The sequence below is a fragment of the Mytilus galloprovincialis genome, chromosome 5 (assembly GCF_965363235.1).
Source record: "Mytilus galloprovincialis chromosome 5, xbMytGall1.hap1.1, whole genome shotgun sequence".
Taxonomy (NCBI): Eukaryota; Metazoa; Mollusca; class Bivalvia; order Mytilida; family Mytilidae; genus Mytilus; species Mytilus galloprovincialis.
The window spans coordinates 16,963,494-16,985,207 of NC_134842.1; the positions used below are offsets into that span (position 1 = coordinate 16,963,494).

General features: G+C 32.3%; 1 protein-coding gene across 1 annotated transcript; it reads right to left on the reverse strand.

Moving 5' to 3' along the window:
* Nucleotides 1–1,363: 1,363 nt before the first annotated feature.
* On the reverse strand, nt 1,364–18,718 carry LOC143077012 (polypeptide N-acetylgalactosaminyltransferase 13-like). Its single transcript, XM_076252902.1, has 10 exons — nt 18,375–18,718; nt 14,453–14,619; nt 13,928–14,105; nt 9,167–9,367; nt 8,410–8,527; nt 7,354–7,542; nt 6,504–6,638; nt 3,885–3,989; nt 2,788–2,922; nt 1,364–1,489 (listed from the first exon to the last, which is right to left on the reverse strand). Exons 1-10 carry the CDS (start codon nt 18,716–18,718, stop codon nt 1,364–1,366), a joined length of 1,698 nt encoding a protein of 565 aa, XP_076109017.1.
* Nucleotides 18,719–21,714: the final 2,996 nt, after the last annotated feature.

Sequence of the window (21,714 nt, forward strand, 5' to 3'; positions counted from 1 at the left end):
TCAACACTCAGTTTGTTTGCATTACTTCATTCCAGAGAACAACATGTTTGAGAACAAAATAGAGGGTCGTGCACGTAAAATACCTTTGTAAAAACTATATACATTGTATAGCTATGGATGTTTACTATTTTCAGATCAAATATCTAACGTTTGTGTATCAATGTGGAATTTCTACATCGAACCACATACTGTATATGCAGATGACGTAAAGAAAATACTAAACTCAAGGGTTTTTTTTATTTTTGCAAATAATAACTTTACATATCGTTCTGTAGACATGGAATCGATGCTCAACAATTGATTATTACAGACCGTGTTGCGTCAGCAATCTTCAATAAAAGACATATATAAGTACTACATGTCAATGTGTTGTAGTGCATTTTCGCAACTTATATCACTGGACAGTACAAAGAATAATAATAAATACCGATACAAACAGTACAAACACTGTCTTAGTACCCTGCTACAGAATGTATATCATGACGCTCTAACGGGATGGCTGATGGTAGCATCGCTTTTCTATAAGACAGAGCAATACAGTAAAGCTTTATACATCGTAAGGTATTCTATATCGAAATGTACTCCAGAAAAATTGTGCCACTTCATGACTATGTTGGATTACCATTTCAGAAGAAGAGTTTTGTTCATCTGGAAAAAAATAATGCTAGCAGATGATATACATTTCATGAGAAATTCTTGTGTAACACCCAATGAACTTCAAATGGTAGATTCAATTTCGAATGATTCACTTTGGTTTCCATCTACTGCGTATGCTGATGTCCTCGATTTACTTTATCACTATCATCTCAATAATGTCAGACAATGTCAGGATTCCCTTCAAGGTTTTCAACTGGTTAAAGAAGAAAATTATTTCACTTATTGGTTAAAAGAAATTAAAGATCAGAATGCTGTGAAGGATACGATGGCCATTGTTTTTATTGACACATGTAACATGTAATTTACGTTATATGAATGGTTACAAAATAGCCAATCCCGGATAAAAGTGTATGAACAATGTACTTAGGCCTATTGTGTTTTATTTTTGTACTATAAATTCCAAGTTTACTTTCCACAGCAGAGTGAGAGAAGGTATTTCACTTCGTATCTTAATTATCACCTATTGTCCTACGTAGGGGGAACCCCATTCCTAACTCTATAAATGTTTAATTTCCTTTGGGTCAGTTGTCATGACTGTGATGAAGTGATGTTTGATTGTCATGAATTATGAATGAACAACTATCTTTGAAAACTTTTTTATAAAATGTTAATGTTACATAAATAATATATGCATAGATCAAAAACGGACAAAAACATGTAAGACAAATAATTGTTAAAAGTAGACAACACTGTTAATTGGAGACTATCAATAATTATAATGGTTAAACTGCCAATTTTGTGTGACCACCTGGATGTTACATGCTCGCATTATTGGACCTTGACCATCATGATCTAGACACAATCCACTTTTGATATGTTTGAGATGTCCACTCTAAAAAAAAATTAAAAAAACCAATAAAGTAGAATTTATAGCTTTATAATGTGTACTCTAAAATATTTCAAATTTATAAAGAATGACTGTTCGACAAAATAAGTATTTTGATTGCTTAATTTTTTTTTTAAAATTGGATGACAGCGAGCAATTCGTACTAATGATACACTCCCCCTCTTTCCCGCTATACTAAAATATTCAGTAAACACGAAGCTAATAAGCGATGGATGTAAAAACGCCATGCGCAATCCCAGTCAGACAAAATATCACAATCGGGAACAGGACACTATCGCCAAACCCCAGACAAGGACTACAGTTCTATCTAAAGGGCCTGGACCGTAATACATGTCGCTTGTGCACCAGTCCATACACCGAAACATGTCAAATCAGTATAACAACTCCTTCATTCGAAGCTAGCCATACATATTGAGATACAAATTTAAGGACTGTTTGAGCTCTAAAAAGCATACATAACACGCCACATTCTGTGTATGGCTGTCCTAAGCCAGGAGCATGTAGTCCAGGGGTTGTCGCTTTTTGCCGTTTGTCATAACTGTTTCCGTTTTATTTGTTAAGCTTAAATAATGCTAATAGTTGTTTGTATATGATACATAACCGTATTAACAATCGTATAAACCCGACAATGCTTAAGAGTGTATGTTGACCTTTTCCGAGGTAGATGCTAACATCTACGTCATTCGGTCTCTACTGGATGGTTGTCTAATTAGCAATCATACTTTTATATTTAACATTTTCTCATTAACACACAAGTTTGGCATTTTCGTCTTATACAACAAAGAAACTAGTTAATTCATTCTTATACTATACAATTTAAGACCTTGTAATCATCGTCATTTTGGGAAATGTATCTCAAAGGACGTTCCCTAATTACGTATTTTACATTACAGTTAGTCCTGTAAATTACGAACAAGATAAATCAAGTGATGCATACCATGTACTAGGTAATTTTTTATTTATTTTTAGCACCTCATTTTTCTTTATTCTTTACATTTTTGTCCATTATTCTCTATTCGGTAAACCCCATCCACACCCTCATGAATCAAATATAATGCCAGAATGACAAAGCAGAGCAAAATGCCTTAACAAGTTCAATGTAATGATCAAACTATATATTTCTTTGTCATTTGGTCTCTTGTGGAGAGTTGTCTCATTGACAATCATACGACATCTTCTGATTGTTATATATAACCTTTAGCCTGATAGGTGTCTCAAGCTCTGGAAACCAGGCAAGCCATGATTAAACATATAGTACAGTCTTTTAACATTAAAACACAGACCTTTTTATGGTCCCATTTATCACGAGGACCTATAATACAGCCTTCTAACACCGGTCTGGTACCTTCATGCATGTCTTTTACAACCACACACTGTAAAGTTGTTCGAAGTAGCTTCTCTTTGGTCCATGAAAAACCCTTGATTTTAAATAAGAGGAGGACGTATTAAATATATATATATATATATATTTATATTGTATAACTCAATGAAACAGTAACCTAACGGCAAAAAAAAAAATAACTCAGGAGGTCAATGTATGGGTTTAAACAACAGGAAAGGGTCTTATATGTCAAGTGTTAACAATTTTAATACTTGACATATAAGTAGAAAATATATATATCCCGTAGCCATATGTGACATATGATATATAGATATTTCATCAAGGTCAATCAAACGGACGGCGTCCGTGATTGACCACACTCAACTCAAACGGTATTTCACGACAAGTACAATGTATAAGAATTTGAGAATAAATAGTCATTTAATAGATATGTAATTATCAATGGCGGATAAAACTGAGAATGTTTGTATTTGCCGATTTTGTTTTTCTGGAGGGAGTGTTCAAAATTAAATTGAACTTTTTATCTGCAAGCACGCACAACTATTGGCAAGGAACAAACATTGAATGAACCTTATCTAACTTCACTTTTCTGTTAAAACATCTCGCATATAGCATGGTGGGATGCACACTGTCGATATGTATTTTCAAATTCTTATAACCATTATTTTTTATCGTATCCCAGCCTATCTACGATGGTCTGAATGGAGGTCCTTCATTTCTGTATTCTTGGACTATAAGTCATTTTCTCTTTTCTTTATATTTGTTCTTTATGTTATTGTCCTATTTTCCTCTATTTTTTATATTTCATGTCTGTTAATATCTATTCTATAAAACCCATCCAGAACTTCATATAAGTTGATATATTTTTTTTCGATCTGGTATTGTCAAATCAAAACGTTAAGAAAACATTACATTGAAACCAAATTATTGATAACCTGTATTTACTGCATATAATGGTTTGTTCTGATAAAACACGATTCAGGAATATCCATGCAAGTTAAGGGATGAATTAGTTGAATATCTATTCAACATGATTACCTGAGTTTCCAGTTTGTAATGACATATTTCCAGATAAAGTGCTTTTGGGGCTGGATATAGATAACTATGAGTGTCTAAACATTGATTGTTTTGTATATTCCGTGCCTACAAAAGAAGTAAGTGACACTAACTAATTCTAGTTATATATTTATTTAAACAAAAACATTAATAACATAGTACACTAGGCTATTCAAATGTTGTTTTTTTTTTTATTTTCAATTTTAAAATATGAATCAGATCATATTATAACTAATGTTTTTGACTTTGTTTTTACAAAATTCAATTTATTTTCTAGGAAGAACAAAAATATTTGAGTAAGAAGGAATTTACTAAATAATGACAATATTCGACATTTTCATATTTCAATTTAGGTGTGATAAGTCTAGTACTTATATATATATATTTTATTCTGAAGAACCTATGTTGATACAATGGTATACAGAAATACATAGACATACATAATAATACTATAAAACAGTAAAATGTTTGATAATAACGGGTAAAAGGGTTGTCATTCCTTTATATTATTAAAGCAGTATGTATCTGATGTGTAGATTGTGCATCCACGCATGTAGAATTATTCTTTGATCGAGTCCAATAAATACGGCTAGTAAAATACTGAAACAACAATGTGAGACCAGTGCTGATATGCACAAGAGTGCACACGCTGAAATGTCTCGCCTTCTATACTAATCATTGATATTATGTTGATAGTCCTAAGTATAAAGCTAAGCTTTAATACAACTGTCACATAAACTTAACATTAACCAAGATAACTAAACAAAGACCAATGAACCTTGAAAATGAGGTCAAGGTCAGATGAACCATGCCAGGCAGACATGTACAGCTAACAATGCTTCTATACAACATATATAGTTGACCTAGTACTTATAGTTTAAGAAAAATAGACCAAAACACAAAAACTTAACACTGTGCAATGAACCGTGAAAATGAGGTCACGGTCAAATAAAACCTGCGCGACTGACATAAAGATCATAAAATATTTCCATACACCAAATATAGATGACCTATGGCATATAATTTAGATAAAAAGACCAAAACTCAAAAACTTAACTTTGACCACTGAACCATGAAAATGAGGTCAAGGTCACATGACATCTGCCCGCTAGATAGGTACACCTTACAAGCATTCCATACAACAAACATAGTAGACCTATTGCATATAGTATGAGAAAAACAGACCAAAACACAAAAATTTAACTATAACCACTGAACCATGAAAATGAGGTCAAGATCAGATGACACCTGCCAGTTGGACATGTACACCTTACAGTCCTTCCATACACCGAATATACTAGCCCTATTGCTTGTAGTATCTGAGATATGGACTTGACCATCAAAACTTAACCTTGTTCACTGATCCATGAAATGAGGTCGAGGTCAAGTGAAAACTGTCTGACAGACATGAGGACCTTTCAAGGTACGCACATATCAAATATAGTTATCCTATTACTTATAATAAGAGAGAATTCAACATTACAAAAAATCTGAACTTTTTTTTCAAGTGGTCACTGAACCATGAAAATGAGGTCAAGGACATTGGACATGTGACTGACGGAAACTTCGTAACATGAGGCATCTATATACAAAGTATGAAGCATCCAGGTCTTCCACCTTCTAAAATATAAGGCTTTTAAGAAGTTAGCTAACACCGCCGCCGCCGCCGGATCACTATCCCTATGTCGAGCTTTCTGCAACAAAAGTTGCAGGCTCGACAATAAAAACCACTTAAATTAAGATATACATTCGTAGTACTAATTTATCATAGGACATGTAGAAGTAACCGTCCGTTCTGAACAAATCTTAACTTATTAAGTAGCTTTATGCAAACGGTCCCAGGACTCTCAAATATTTGGAACAGAGACAGAGCAAACAAGGTTAAGGGCTCGTTTTATAATGTTCTTAATGAATAAACAATATCTTATATATTAAAAGTTTCTTTTGGTATGATTTACTGAATTTAACAAATAATTTTAAATACATTTTATATATTAAACAAGAACATCAGTTCAGCGATACAGGCCTTATTTATGTGTATGTTTATGTGTTTCGTGTCAACCCCTATAACAAATTGAAAGTTTTCAAATAAAACGCTTCCGCCCTCCATGATCCAGTAAATATATATTTTGTTATAAGAGTAGTTAATGAATGCATTCCGATACAGAGTTCTAAATCTAATTGGGTTTTTGTCGACAAGTTGGTAATGGTAAGGAACATTCTGCTATTACTAAAATCTGCTGACGGTCGGTGTTTCTCTTGAGGGCACTCCGTCTTCCTAAACCTATAAAAACTGACCGTAACAAAATAACCGAAAGTGCTGAAAGTGCCGTTAAACACCAATCAATCAATCAATTAATCAAAAATCAGAAGGTAGATTAACTGCAGTGTTAGACAAGGGTACTACAGTTTGTTTGTTTGGTTTTTTTTTTTTTTTGGGGGGGGGGGGGGTTGCGTTTATCAATCTTTTCTGTGTAATGTTTTGTTGTTTTCGATTGTCTTTTCCTTTTGTGTCATTGTGTCATTGTAAAAGATTCGTATTTCTTTCTGAAGGGTTCTGATTGTTTAAAAAAAAATATCTGTCATCTGGCCAATACTTACTGATCCCCAAGCAAAAACATTATCATCAAAGATGAATAATTCCTGCCAGATATTTGTCAAAAACCAAGTAAAATTTTTACACTGCAATTTCTCCTTCAGCTTGAATCGTTCTGATAAATCCCCAGCGTCAATAGTCTGTAGCGATAAATAAAGAAATACTTAAGGTCAAGTTACTGTAAACGGGGTGTGAATGCACAGATTTTGGCTCGTTTACATAAATTCATGTATCAACATATTCTTTTGTAAGAAAAATCTATATATGGACTTGAAATTGGAGATTTGATGATTTTCGACAAATTTAAGAACGTTTTACGCCGATTTTATGTGCTTTCGATACAAATGTGTACCTATGAAAGAATTCAATTAGTTATATTTCAGAGAATAAAAACAATAAATGCATATTTTTTTCGATTTTCAATTACAGTTCAACGAGTCGACTTTGTATGCTAAATTTTACCAACATTTGTGGCAAAGCTCATTTACTATTTCTTGACCTTAAAGAATAGAAGATCAATAAAAATGGAAGAAGGAAGTTTCATAATAAACGCAACATTTCGTGTTTCACCGAGCAATGTTAAGTAAGGACTGATTGTACTTTAACAGAATGCAGTATGTCTAATTTCAACATGAGCCTCGTTTTTTTGTTGTTGTAAAACACAATGTAATATCTTTGTATGTAGATAAGATTAAATAAAATAATTCTAATATGACTCGTTGATTTTTAGATCGTATATTGATTTTGTAAATATTTTGTGAATCTGTAATTTTACCGTCAACTTATACGAATTATAGAAATATGTGTGCACGATAAGTTAACTATACAGCTGCAATAGTTTAAACTGTATCATACCGCCATTTCTGGGTAATTATCATAAACAAATCGTCTGTGTTTCGGTTCCATCCACACTTCTACTGCCCGTTTATAATTGTAAACCTCGACATACCTTCTACCACCGGGAAAACTGTATGGCTGTGAACGTGGTATGTGTCCTATATGAGAGCAGGGAATATGAATAAGACGTCCACCACACATCCAAACCTTAGTTAAAAACCAGAATGAAATTTAAAAAAAGGTAAAGACAATAATTAAATTTAACAGGTGTAAAAAAATAAATTGTTACAGTAATTGTATTTTAATCTGATATTGATCAGAAGAAAAAGAAATGTATCTAATGCGTAAATGAGACGGGAATTCATCAACATGATACAACAAAAAATGCCTCGGGGAATACTTAATTTGTAATGAGTGGTAGAGATAAGCCGCTGGAATAGGTCACTATGTTGAGATCGACAGGGAACTTAGTTGAAATTTATGGAAAGGTTGTTGATTGAATCATGGGTAGCTGAAACTAATCATATGTCGATTTTTTAAAATTTTGTTTACAAATTTAAATAATTTAAAACCTTAGTCCATATTTGTCGAATCTAATATACCAATTTCGAGGTCGTTGCATTTCCATATAGGCGAGGATAATTGACGAACTTTTCCGGTGAAGGACATAACTCGAAAGTGGTCTATGATACTGGCTTGAATTGTCATAATCATGGTAGTTATTGGTATATGTTTGTCATAAATATGATATGGTATACATTTTCATTATTCAAAATATATGAAAAGTGTGAGGTATTGGATATTTTAGCTTCTCGCCCATACCACAAAAGGAGTTAGTTCCCCCTTTCCCGCGGTGAGCATATAAGGATGTATACATCGTCCAAAACTACTTTCTGTTCAATTGTTTAAGTCATGTTGTCCTGTGATGTCCATTAAGCTATTTTTTTCTGACATTCTGTGTAATTTACCTAAAAGATATCAGCGAACAATAATTTTGGAAAATGAACCCTTTCCATCAACTTCTTTTTTAATAGTTCATGTATGTATACACAATTCACATTAATAAGTACATACCCTCCAAGACATTTCTAGATTTTCACCACCCCATATATACATGCCTTCATCGTAAGTACCTATCTCACTAAAATATTTACTGTCCACGGCATACGCAGCACCAACCATTACCGTACCACTGAAATATCAATATCAGAAAACAATTGTAAATAAAGGATAATGGTTTTACTCCTGGGGTTTTAATAATGCGATATACTAAGAATTGGAAATTTATGGGGGGGGGGGAGGGGGGCAGGGACAGGAAGATTTATGACTCGTATGAACTGAAAATAAACAATTTTGTTCAGGACAAGATGAAAAAGAATATGCTGCCTACAGCAACGCCAAAATTAATTGTGCACAGAATTGGGATAATACAATAAGCCGTGCGAAATTATTAAACCGGCCTGGAAATAGAAAAAGAAATTAATAATTAATCTGTCTGTAATCCAAAAAATCATATAGTCGTCCCTTAACTTCATACCAAAGAATGTACTTTTTATATATTTATATGGGATTACAGCACTGACACGATACCGCTGCTGGTTGGTTTGGCTATCATTTTTAGGGTCCATTTTGGTCATATAGCTCTTCAACTGTTTCGGTTCTTATACATTCTTGGCTTTCAAATATTTGAAGCTTCGAGCGTTCCTGATTAAGAGAAAATTCATGAACGCATGAAATTTAAAGTGTTATTTTCAATATTATTTTCTATTCTAGATATAGTTCTAGTTTTATTCTAATAATACTTGTTATGTTTCTTATGAATGAAACATACGGTCTTGCGTCTTCCTCTGTAGCTCCAATCTGATCTTTTCTGAAGAAAGTTTCAAAAAACCCAAGTTTCCATTCAAACCCATAGCGAGGCAAATGACCCTCGTAGAAATAATATTCAAAGTTTTCTGCATTTACATAGTCAAGTACTGCCATAGCTATTGTTTTTCTGTCCTTTTTAACCTCTGTAAGCAAGGGTTGTAACCTGAAAGTCAATCAATACACTTTTTAACACAAAATAAGCATTCTTCCTAACTCAAAATAAAACATTGACTATATGCATACAGATTTTATAGATTATATATGTAGTGGGGGTTTGGGGGGGGGGGGGGGGGGGTTAACGTTTCATTATTTTATAATCATATTTCACTACCAGTAAATGTAACAATGCGTCCTTGTGTAGTTGAATAGCCTTTGAACTAGTACCCATGTAAGTTGATATTGACTAAGTATTTTATTATTATTGAGGTATAGCAAGTAGAGGTGTACTTTAGTCTCAAAAAAGGACAAGGGTTAAAAAATAATCAAATTTGTTCTATGTGTGTAATCACAAATTACCAATCATTCCAGTTTCGTACTGTATATATATTTTTTACAATAATGTTACTCATTCTTAAATCCTAGAATTTAAACGAATAAAACGAAGGATCTAGGTCATATTTATAAACTAAGCAAACATTTCATTAAATACTAATAAATGACCAATACACTAAGGAAGCAACACTGTCACTGATATTTCTGCTCTTGAAAAATTATTGATTGGAGGTTTTCAGCTATGAAATTAAACTTTACCCCCATTTCAAAGCTTTAACCTAAACAGTACTTCACACCATCTTATCTCACAACGATAACTTAAACGATACTACACACCAGCAAAAATAGTGAAAGAATACAAAATATATATTGGAAAAAACGTGACCAAATAACCCAGTGAGAAACAAGAAAAATAAAATCATATGTGATACCAGTCTATATTGATTTGCATGTGACTGTCATTCACCGTTATAATAAAGCTAGTAACATACCAGTCAATATTACATATGGTGTAGCATTCTCCTGTTTTCATTGGATATAACGATCACGCGTTTCAAAGGTTATTTTTATGTATCCGAAGCCTTGTCTCTATTTTTAAGTTTATTGACGCTATGTTTCTAGTTATAGGTACATGTATATTGACGGTCAATATAAAAAATCTTACTAAATTTAGATTTATGACGGCATGACGTCACACATAACAACCATGGAGGAAGCACCGCAGCATACGAAAAGAAAATGTGTTTTTTAGAAGGAAATATCAGGAATTTTATTTTAAATGCAGTCGCTTAGAATACAAGAAAGCTAACGCAACAAGCAATGAAGTTATTCAAAGAATATTGATATTTTCAATAACATGTTAAAATTTTTGCAAAATACAATTCAAAAGTACACAGAAAAAACATTGAACGCCATTTTCCTAATACATTATTACATATGTAATATATAAATTAAGGACTTTCACTCAGTCAATACGTTATATATGGACCTGTTAGATTATATTGACACTCGGACTTCATCCTCGGTCAATATAATCTGAGCAGGTCCATATATAACGCATTGACCCAGGTAGCACAAAAACATTTTATTGATATTTTTAAAATATATTGCAAAATGTCACCAAAATATCATTCAAAAACATATTTTGAGGTGATATGTCTGGCTTTACTCATTTGAATAGCATATTTTCTGGAAATATTTGTTCTGAATGTTTAAAGAGCATTATTTTTAAATATCTTGATTTTATATTGAAATAACATCATTTTGATACTATTCAGTGTCAATTGAAAATATCCAGACAACATCTTTCAAACATCTGGACAAAATATTCTTTTTATGTCTAGGATGTTTTATGGATGTCTACCAAATGTTTTTTTTTTAAGTACAGTCTACAACTATATACCCATTTTAATGAAAAGTTGATGCATTGAATTGAATGTTAATAAGTCAACTCATAAAATCTACTGGTAGATATTATATTATATATATTTTCAGTAGTTTCACAACTGTCAATTGGAGAGCAATTAAATCACTCGTGTCAATGATCTGTTGATTTGAAATAAGATGAAAAAAATAAAATATATTCAAATTGTATTTGTTGTTTTGGGCTGATTTTAAATATTTTTTGTTTGTGCATAAAACTATTCAATCATTTAGGTAAATACATTTAAATGACTACACAGATTTAAAAATGTTAGATAAACAGAATGAAGAGCACATATTTTTGTTAGAACGTTGGAATAATATAAAAAATAAATTTTTAAAATGGTATAAAGGGTGGAGATAAGTACCTAATACGTTGGCATCTTGTTGGCATCAAATATCAATGATATTTTTTTATAAACACTGTTTTAAAATCTTTGAATTAGTCAAAATACAAAGAATTTTCTAGTTCTATGCACAGATTATCGTAGTCCTATTTGGTATGAATTTATCATTTGATTTTTTACTGAGTCCTCAATGCTCTTAAAACACAATCGTTATTCGCTAGATAAATTTTCTTTTGACTTGATTGGAATTTTCATCTAAGTTAGATTAGAATTGTTAAATTTTTCTATCAAAAAAGAGGAGACATTCATGTTAATCTGATTAAAAAATTATATAAAAAATATTTCTATCATACATCTTACAAATATCTATTAAACATATTATCTTAAAACGTTTATGTAACAGTCTTTAACTAATATTTTCTAAATAAAATCGAAAAAATATATTGTTATGATGTTATTGAAATATTCATTAGATATTACGATTTTTATATTTTTGATAAGAACAAGAAAATTATATTGATGTTACATCAGAAAGATATTTTATTATACATCAAACCTATGCTTTACATAGATATTAATCAAAAATGTTTTATAAATATTTCTTTTACACATCTAAAAAATATATATATTAAATGTAATATAAATAAAGGCAACAGTAGTATACCGCTGCTCAAAACTCATAAATCCATCGACAAAAAACAAAATCGGGATAATAAACTAAAACCGAGGGAAACGCATTAAATATAAGAGGAGAACAACGACATAACACTAAAATGTAACACATATAGACAAAATCCCACGAGAATAACAAATATAACATATATATATAACATCAAAACCAAATACATGAATTTGGGATAGACAAGTACCGTGACACGTCTTATCGCAATGTGAATTTACACTCAAAAATAAGAGAAAACAAACGACACAACGTTATAATGTAATACACACAGAAACGAACTATAATATAACAATGACCATATTCCTGACTTGGTACAGGGCATTTTTAAAGGAAAAAATGGTGGGTTGAACCTGGTTTTGTGGCATGCCAAACCTCGCACTTTTATGGCCATGTGAAATATAACATCAAAATGACAACACAGGACTACAATATAAATAAATTGGAGAACACAATTGACAAAGAATCACACGAACAACAGCCAACAAAAGGCAACAAGTTCAAAATTTTAATACGCCAGAAGTGTATTTTGTCCACACAAGACCTATGTGTGACGCACAGATACAAAAGTTTGAAAGCCGAAACGAGTACAAAGTTGAACAGCATCGAGGACCAAAAGATCAAAAAGGTTGTGCCAAAAACGGCAAGGGTTTTCTGTTAAGTTACCAGAAAATCCCTATAATTTAGAGTAATTTATACTTTTGCAAACAGTAAATTTAATAAAATGAATATTCAAAAGATGTACATGATAAAGCTGAAGTATTAACTAATTACAGGAAAAATGTCCATCAGATATTGATTGAATATTGCAAAGAAATATCTTCTCAACATACAATTGTTCTCATTTATAAAACTGTCTATTTAACATTTTAAAAACATCAGCAAAGAATATTTATTTATTTATTATAAAAAAATATTTACAAAACATGTTTTTATATTAGTAATGAAACATTGGGATGAAATATTATTGTTAAAATATCATTCATGCATAATTTCTGATGTAACAAAAATGTCTATAAAATATTTTTGAGAAATACTTTTGACAAACATATATATAACCAGTCAATAATATCATGAAAATATTATGTGTTAGCAAAAGTCCATAGTTGATAATTATTTCATATCGGTCAAGAATTAGCTTCTTTTATTGGATAAAAAGGGGCCACATAACATTCTTTATTCTTTAGTACTAAATTCCATCGGTCATTAACAGAACAAAACGGACCAGAAAACCGGTCGTTAACGGACTTGTACATGTAAATGACCGGTGGGGCGTGGTTTCTCTGTTAATGACAGATGTCCCTTGAAAAAACTTTTTCCTATTTTCAGTTTTATATTTAAGTTGTTGAATTGTTTAACATATGTTTTCGTAAATTATAAAACTATAGAAAACTTTATATAGTATTCATATACTGAAAAATTGCACATAAATGAATGGCAGTGACTTATAGCTACATGTATTACTACGACTGGTCTTCACTCTTTGCTATAGAAATCGTACAATAACTCGAGTTTGCTTTGAACATTTTCAATTGATGAGAAGTTATAAAAACATGGTTCCTCAATGAAATAAACACAATAGCTATTGAAGAACTGGTCATTATCGTGTTACATGGACTGTCGTAGGACAATCACGATGATGACCATTTTTTCAATAACTATTATGTAAATATTGACTTCCATGTGACTGTCTTTCACCTTTATAGTTAAGCTAGTAATATACCAGTTTATATTGACCTACATGTGACTGTTTAACACCGTTATAGTAAAGCTACTAACATACCAGTCTATATTGACTTCCATTTGACTGTCAAAGAACACAGCAACTTGTCCAGTTGAGGCTCGCCATCCGTTTACTCGAGACGTAGCTGCGCCTACACGTTTAGGAATACGTACAATCTTTATCATATCTTTAGGAAAATTGTCATTGATATACTCGTCTAGTGACCTTTTCAGTTCAACTGCAATAAATCATAATGTTAAATAGTTATTCCGCATGTCTATTACTCTAAAATTACAATGAAACAGCAAACAAACGCAATCGACAATCCTCGGGTGAATCTGCTACTCTTCTATTTAGAGGAAGGAACGGAATCGGATGAGTAATGACGAATGCAAACAAATTACACAAAGAAAAGACCATGTGCAGATCAACATATTATATTGAATATTATGTAAACCCAATCGAGACCCAGTCATAGCAAAGCCCTCAATAATCCAATTGACCCTTGTAACAATCCTTAATGATATTTTTAGTCGATGTGTAACTTGCCAATTTGACTGTTGTTTTAACCAAAAAGTAACCTACTCATTTGACTATTGTCGTCAACTAATATAATTTCTTGAAGTAAATGTCTAGGAGTTCTGTTAATTATGCTGTATACAGTTCGAATTAAAACCGATGGCCATTCTTCATAAAATGGAATAATGACACTTGTAGTTGGGAGATCATGTGCGTACGTCCGGTATTTACACCTGAAATTATAGAAAATAAAGTCTTAAATTTGTTACAAATACTACCAAAATAGTTTAGAAAAACAAAGGAAATAGGGTATCCACCCATGACACAAAATCAGTACATGCACAGCAACAACAAGAAAACCAACAAACAAAACAAACAAAAAACGAACGAACGAACGAAAAACCACACACACAAAAGCAAAGAAACAGCGCTTTTATTTCGATGGTGCAGATGGTTGTTACTGCAGATAAATGGGAAGTGATAATTCAAAAATTGAAATCATCATGTTTGTCATAGATTCTAATTTGAAGACGTCCATCTGTGTCAATATCAAAGATCAAAATATAAAGCAGACCTTCTAGTTTTTTTATTATCCTTAATTTCACTGCAATATGCATTTTTGACCAATGACAGGACATCACCAATATATCTGAAAGTGAAAATTATAATACAAAAAATCAAGATGTTTATTTTGTCTTTTAAGAAGGTTTTGTATGACGTTCAGTTCACTTGAGTACAAAAACAAGTTGGCCAGAATGGTGCACAATTAGGACCCATTGGATTATCGACTGTTGATATATCAATCCATCAAACTCAACACATGATTATGTTGTCGATCAAAAATTTCGTAACTTTTTTTTTCTTACAGTATATCAGTTAATAATTGCTTCCTGTCTAAATGGGCTTGTTATGTTGAATGTCTTAACGTTTGTTTAAATACATCTTTGTTCTATGAAAAACTCATGGTATTATATCATAATGGCTTTATGTTGTGTTTATTCATATGTATCTTCTGAGAACAATATTATATGTCATGGTATTACAGCTTATATGCGTTATGCCAAGCAATGAACTATTTCAGTTTACAACCAATATGTTATGTCAATCTACCGGTACGTTATGTGCAAACACGTATAACATTATTTGCAAACACCTATTACATTGTGTGCAAACAACTATCACATTATGTGCAAACACCTATTACATTATGTGCAAACACCTATTATATTATGTGCAAACACCTATTACATTATGTGCAAACACCTATTAAGTTATGTGCAAATACCTATAACGTTATGTGCAAATATCTATTACGTTATGTGCAAATATCTATTACGTTATTTGCAAACACATATTACATATTATGGAAATATCTATAATGTTATGTGCAAACATCTATAACGTTTTGTGCAAACACCTGCTACATTGTGTGCAAACGTACACACAACATAAAGAAGAAATGACAGGACGGAAAGACGAACCGGGAAAAATATTAGATAATTACACTATGAGATAGTTACAGCTTTCCATACACAATATTTGTTCCGTTTATTCAAATACTTAAGTCTACGTACAAGAATTCGCAATGAAATGTCTCTTTGCGGTAAATGACAGTTCCTCCGAAGAATGTTTCATTAATAAAACTGTTTATGTTAAACCAACCAATAAGAGAGAGGCACATATCAGTTCTTGTACGTCTATGCAATCCTTGAATAAACTTGCACACATAGTGATGTGTTCGCTCTAACATAAGTGTTTCTGTTTTAGTCAGCTTGCCCAGGATCTCGCCTCCGTAAAGAGCTTTCGAGTAGCATACTTGACGAATAATCTTTGCACTCATAAAAGGATTACAGCGTTATGAATACCGAAGTGTTATGACAGACGCAGTGGTTGCTCTGAAGGTCCAAACACGCTTTTAATGTACGCTCCTTGATTTTTATTGAAGTATCCAATGAAATATTAACATGTGTTGCACTTTTAAAGTCATATGAAAAGAGTGAGTGGTGAAAAATAATGTTTATCCAATTCTTGAACCAATGCATGTACAATGTATATATCATAAACTTAGTCCTCTGTACAAGATTTTTAATTTTTTACGCAAATATATCGTATAATCGGCAATCTTTTTTCTCTCTGTCTGGTATGATTTAACAAATATGTCTTTTAATTAAATGCCGTGTTTTAAAGCCGAAGTTTACCGATCGTCACCTTATAGTAAACAAATAACAAAAAGCATGGGCATTGCGCACGTGTTTAACATGTAGAACCAGATAATTGTTTATTTCAAGACAGATCATCGGATTTTTTACGAGTAGGGTTACGCTTAGGTCACTATGCATACGGAAAATGTGTCGGCGAATTGCTTCCTGGAAGCAAGCAAATTAAAAATTAGTAAAATTCTTCTAAATGTGATTAAATTGAAGAAATTTCCTCAGAAAAAAAGTTTATGTATGAACATAAGTTGTATAGTGAAAACTATTCATTTGCTTATAAAAAAACATGTGCATATCTTTTTTTGATTTGAGGTTTCTTATGACTTTAACTGATACAATAGGTTAGTTGTATAAGAATATATCTGACCCTGTCAGGTTTTCTGCCGAATTGAAGAAGTTTTCATGTCGAGGGTGAAAACCAGAAGCCTCATGAATCGCTCTATCGGTCACATATTGATACCATTTTTTGGCGGATTCGTGATTTGTGGTATTTTACTTCACTTTTGTTTTTAGATGCAGAACATGATTGGTAAAGAAATACATTAATGGGGGTCTGGATGGGGGCCCTTCTGTATTCTTAACACTTTTATCCCTTTATTCTCTATTCTTTTATTTTCGGGTCCATTTTCTCTATTCATTATATTTTTTGCCCTTTATTCTCTACTCTGTAAATCCCCATCCACACTTCCCTGCATTTAAACCCGCTGCATTTGTTTGCACCTGTCCTAAGTCAGGAACCTGATGTTCAGTGGTTGTCGTTTGTTGATGTGGTCCATAAGTGTTTCTCGTTTCTCGTTTTTAATATAGATTAGACCGTTGGTTTTCCCGTTTGAATGGTTTTACACTAGTCATGTTAAAATATATATATATAGCCCAGGTGGACGTGTGGTCTAGCGGGACGGCTGCAGTGCAGGCGATTTGGTGTCACGATATCACAATAGCATGGGTTCCAATCCCGGCGAGGGAAGAACCCAAAAATTGCGAAAGCAAATTTACAGAACTAACATTGTTGGGTTGATGTTTAGACGAGTTGTATATATATATATAGCTATATATATAGCGAAAGCAAATTTACAAATCTAACATTGTTGGGTTGATGTTTAGACGAGTTGTATATATATATATATATATATATATATATATATAGCCATTCTAAAACTTTGAGGAGTTTGTTAGATTGAAAGATTGTTCGAAAATTGCTTTTGAAATAATGTAGCTTCATCTCCACCATGGCCTTGATATACATCATTAAAACCATCATCTATTTTTTTCAAATTTTATAATATGTGGATTACGTTATTTTTTAGATTTCCCTCATGATGATTGCTTGTTGTTTGCTATTTGTTATTTGGCAAATATTTCTTGCATGTTCATCACGAGAACAAATTATCAACAAATATAAAAGGTAGGTACTGTTAAAGAGTCCGTACAGGATGAAGATCGGAGAAATGTTGACTGCCGCTGGAAAATAAGGGTATATTGGTTAGGATAGACATTTTACATTTTCACAGCAGGCCACCTATTGACCCATCAAAAGTTGTTACAAGAGTTCTTTACGTGCAGAGATGGTGACAATCTATCAGCACGAGTAATTGGATTTAACGTCCCTTATCTGACAAGACGTGGCTGCAAATGTGTATATCCCGCACAGCAAAACGAACGCACCACTTTGGAAAGGGTTTCACTGACGGCCAGAAAAAGAACAAAGAACAAGAGTGACCATATTTCTATTCACCAGTCACTTTGGGGGATTTCCCTAATCAATTAAGTCTTACCTTGGAGGTCTTGAATCCGGAACGAGTCTATTCAAAGGAATCAAATCACTAGCTAGAACATTAATTCTGTATTTAGGTAACAACTCCTTTACTTTTTTCTTTTCTTCACCGACAAACGTAATCCCTCGTCCGTTTTCTCCGTTATTCATATGATCATTACTTCCATATTTATCTATTAGAATATTTCCTGTTTCAATATCCCTAGTTTCCCTAAATTCTTCAGCAGATATTATGACCTTTTTAAATTTTTCTTTATTTGAATTCTGATTCGAAGAATTAAAGTTTTGAATAAACTCTGATTTTGTTATGGTACGTAAATCTTGCTCTCTCAAGTTCAATTTCATTTTGAAAAAAAAAAAAAACATATTACAACTGTCAACGAAATGATACAAATTCCTACGGCACGACCTTTTAATTTCATTTTAGAAATTTTTGCGAATCTTTAAATTGAAACTTTTAAAAATAGTGTTATGATCTTAATGTTAATCGTTTGTTATATTTAGCAAGCTGTCACTCGATGTCTATCGGTACAAAAATAAAACAAAGTGAAACAAATTTTTAGAATCAATGTAGAATAAAAAAAAGTAAGATGTAAAATTCATTATTTGACGACATCAATACGTTAACTTAAGATATTAAATAAAACAGACTTTGATGTGTTTTTATTTGAAAAGCTGTTGTTGAAGGCCGTATGGTGACCCACAGTTATTAATTTGCGTGTCATTTGGTCTCTTGTGGAGAGGTGTCTGATTGGAAATTATACCACATCTTCTAATTTTTATATATAAAAAAGCAGGGACCGATTCATTAGTTTCGATTGGGTGGTGGGACGCGTACACGTACATTATTTCACGTTTGGAATCAATCTAAAGCATTCGATCGCTTATTGCACAAAAAAAAATCTGTGGTTAAGAAAATCAAATAAAATAGTCTTATTATTAATAGTTACACGTTAATTGTAAAAACAAAGATCAATCCTTAATCACGATAAATCGTTAAATAAAGGGGTGTCATAATTATAGCAACAGCACTTTGTCAAATTACTAGATCTTCACGAAGGACAATCCAACAGCATTTATCATAAACTGTTAAATCCGACATATTTTAACTAAGTAATATCAGTACATTTCCCCCAGTTTATTGATGGTCCTTATATATCTTTTAGATACAAAACTAAAAGTAACTTTCCAAATTTTTTTTAGATAAAGTATGTTGAGCGCTGTATAGCAAATAATTTAGCAAATGTATTTGCCCACATCTTTTTCTTCTCATTTACCTAATTGTCTGTATTGTTTTTGCAGACCGATGTCACACGAGACAGGGGTCACTGGACGTTTGTGCTTTTTTACCTGTAATAAGATAGGATATTTGCGCTCCAAACATTTACGGCAAATATTTCCCCTAATCTAGAGCGCTTTGATCCAAAATTATTGCCGTCTTCGTCCTTTTCGAATAGAAATAGTTCTTGGACTTAAATTTTGTATCTATTTTACCACGGGTGGACCTGTATAAAGCATCAGAATATATTCATATTTAGGTCATGTAAAGAACCTGGTCATCTACATAACACAGGTGGTATGCGAAACTATAGCTAGGATAACTCGTACAAGGACATCTAAGAAACCAGAACAATAAACGAAGAAGAGCGAACTAGAACATCTTCACAAGAGTAAGATTATCGGAGGATACAAAGCATGACAAGAAGCAGATCATGGCACGAAGCAAGTCATGGCAGATGTAGATCATGGCGGGAAGCAGATCATGGCAGAAAGCAGATCTTGTAAAGAACCGTGCTTTCTAAACCACAAAATATATAGGACTAGAGCATGTGTTGGAACAGAACATCTAAGGAATCAGAACATCTTACGAACAAAGGCAAAACACAACATTCACAATTAATATCACACGAAGAACTAGACAATGTGAAGAACACTAGAACTTCAATTAAAATAAGAGCATGAAATCAACCAGATCATGTGATGAATCATACCAACTAAAGAATCAGATCATGAAAAAAAAAACATATCATGTAAAACACCAGTACATTTAGAGAACCAGAGCATGGGACGAACAATGTTTTCTAAAGAAAATCATATAATGAATCAGACCAAATGAAAGATGCAGACCATATTAGATGAAAATAACAATACAATTGTATGCGTCCGAAGCGCTATTCTGGATTTACCTTCATTAGGAACGCTCAAAGCCAAATGAAAAAAGAAATCATGATGTAAAGAACTAGGTCATGTAAAACACGAGAAAGTCTAAAGAACAGAATCAAGTTATTCTTAGGAAGAACAGGATCTTGTAACAAACCAGGTCATCAAAGAGTCTGAACATATAACGAACTATAAGATCATGTATTTCTCTCACTGTTCAAGACGTCTTTGCACTAAATCAATTTGATGTTGATTGTAAATTGATTGAAATTTTAGTCTAAAATAAATGATTTTATTATTAGTTGTTATTGGCTTTGAACTAGCCGTACAACTGCGAGTACTCTCGGATATGTTCTTATTGTCGTTTTTGTTCATAGGGATGAGGGATGAATATATACCCTGCCACGTCTTGATTGTGTTTTTTTTTTTAATTTTCTTTGTATCAATCTGATGAAAATAAGTCTTTTTCAACACATTTTTATAGTTGGTTCTTATGTTGTGCTGTTATACCTCTGTTCCAGCATAGGATTGGATTGAGCACTCTCAAACATACTTAACCTCGCCACATTCTTTATGTGCCTGACCAAGTCAAACGCCTGTAGTTCAATGGTTGTCGTTGGTTTATGTCTGTCATATTTTATTGGTAAACTATTTTGTTATAAATTAGGCTGTTAGTTTTCTCAATTGAATTGTGTTATATTTTTTCTGTTTGGGGCCTTTTATAGCCTAGCCGACCATACGGTATTGGGGTTTCACACGGTAGAAGACCGTACGTTTGCCTATCAATTTTTATAAATCTTGTTGACATTTTTTTTTTCATTTCAAAACAGGCAAGCCAGGACAATGGTCATTAATGTAATCACGAATCCGCATAAATGGGTTTTACATCAATATATACCATTACCACTGTGTTCGTAAATAATAAAAATATTTTAACAGTTGACTTAAAAACCTGATTCTTCTATTGTTTAAAGTTTATGATGTGTAAAGATGTAACATGTTGCTGATGAAATCATCAATAAATATAACATTGGAGGTAGGGCATGTTATTTACCACGAAGATATGAACAGATATTGGAAAAATACACTCCTGCAAAACTAAGATTTATTTTGACATCATGAAATCAGAAAATATACAGTTAGATACAAAGTTTCAAGAAATTAAACATTTTAAGAACTTA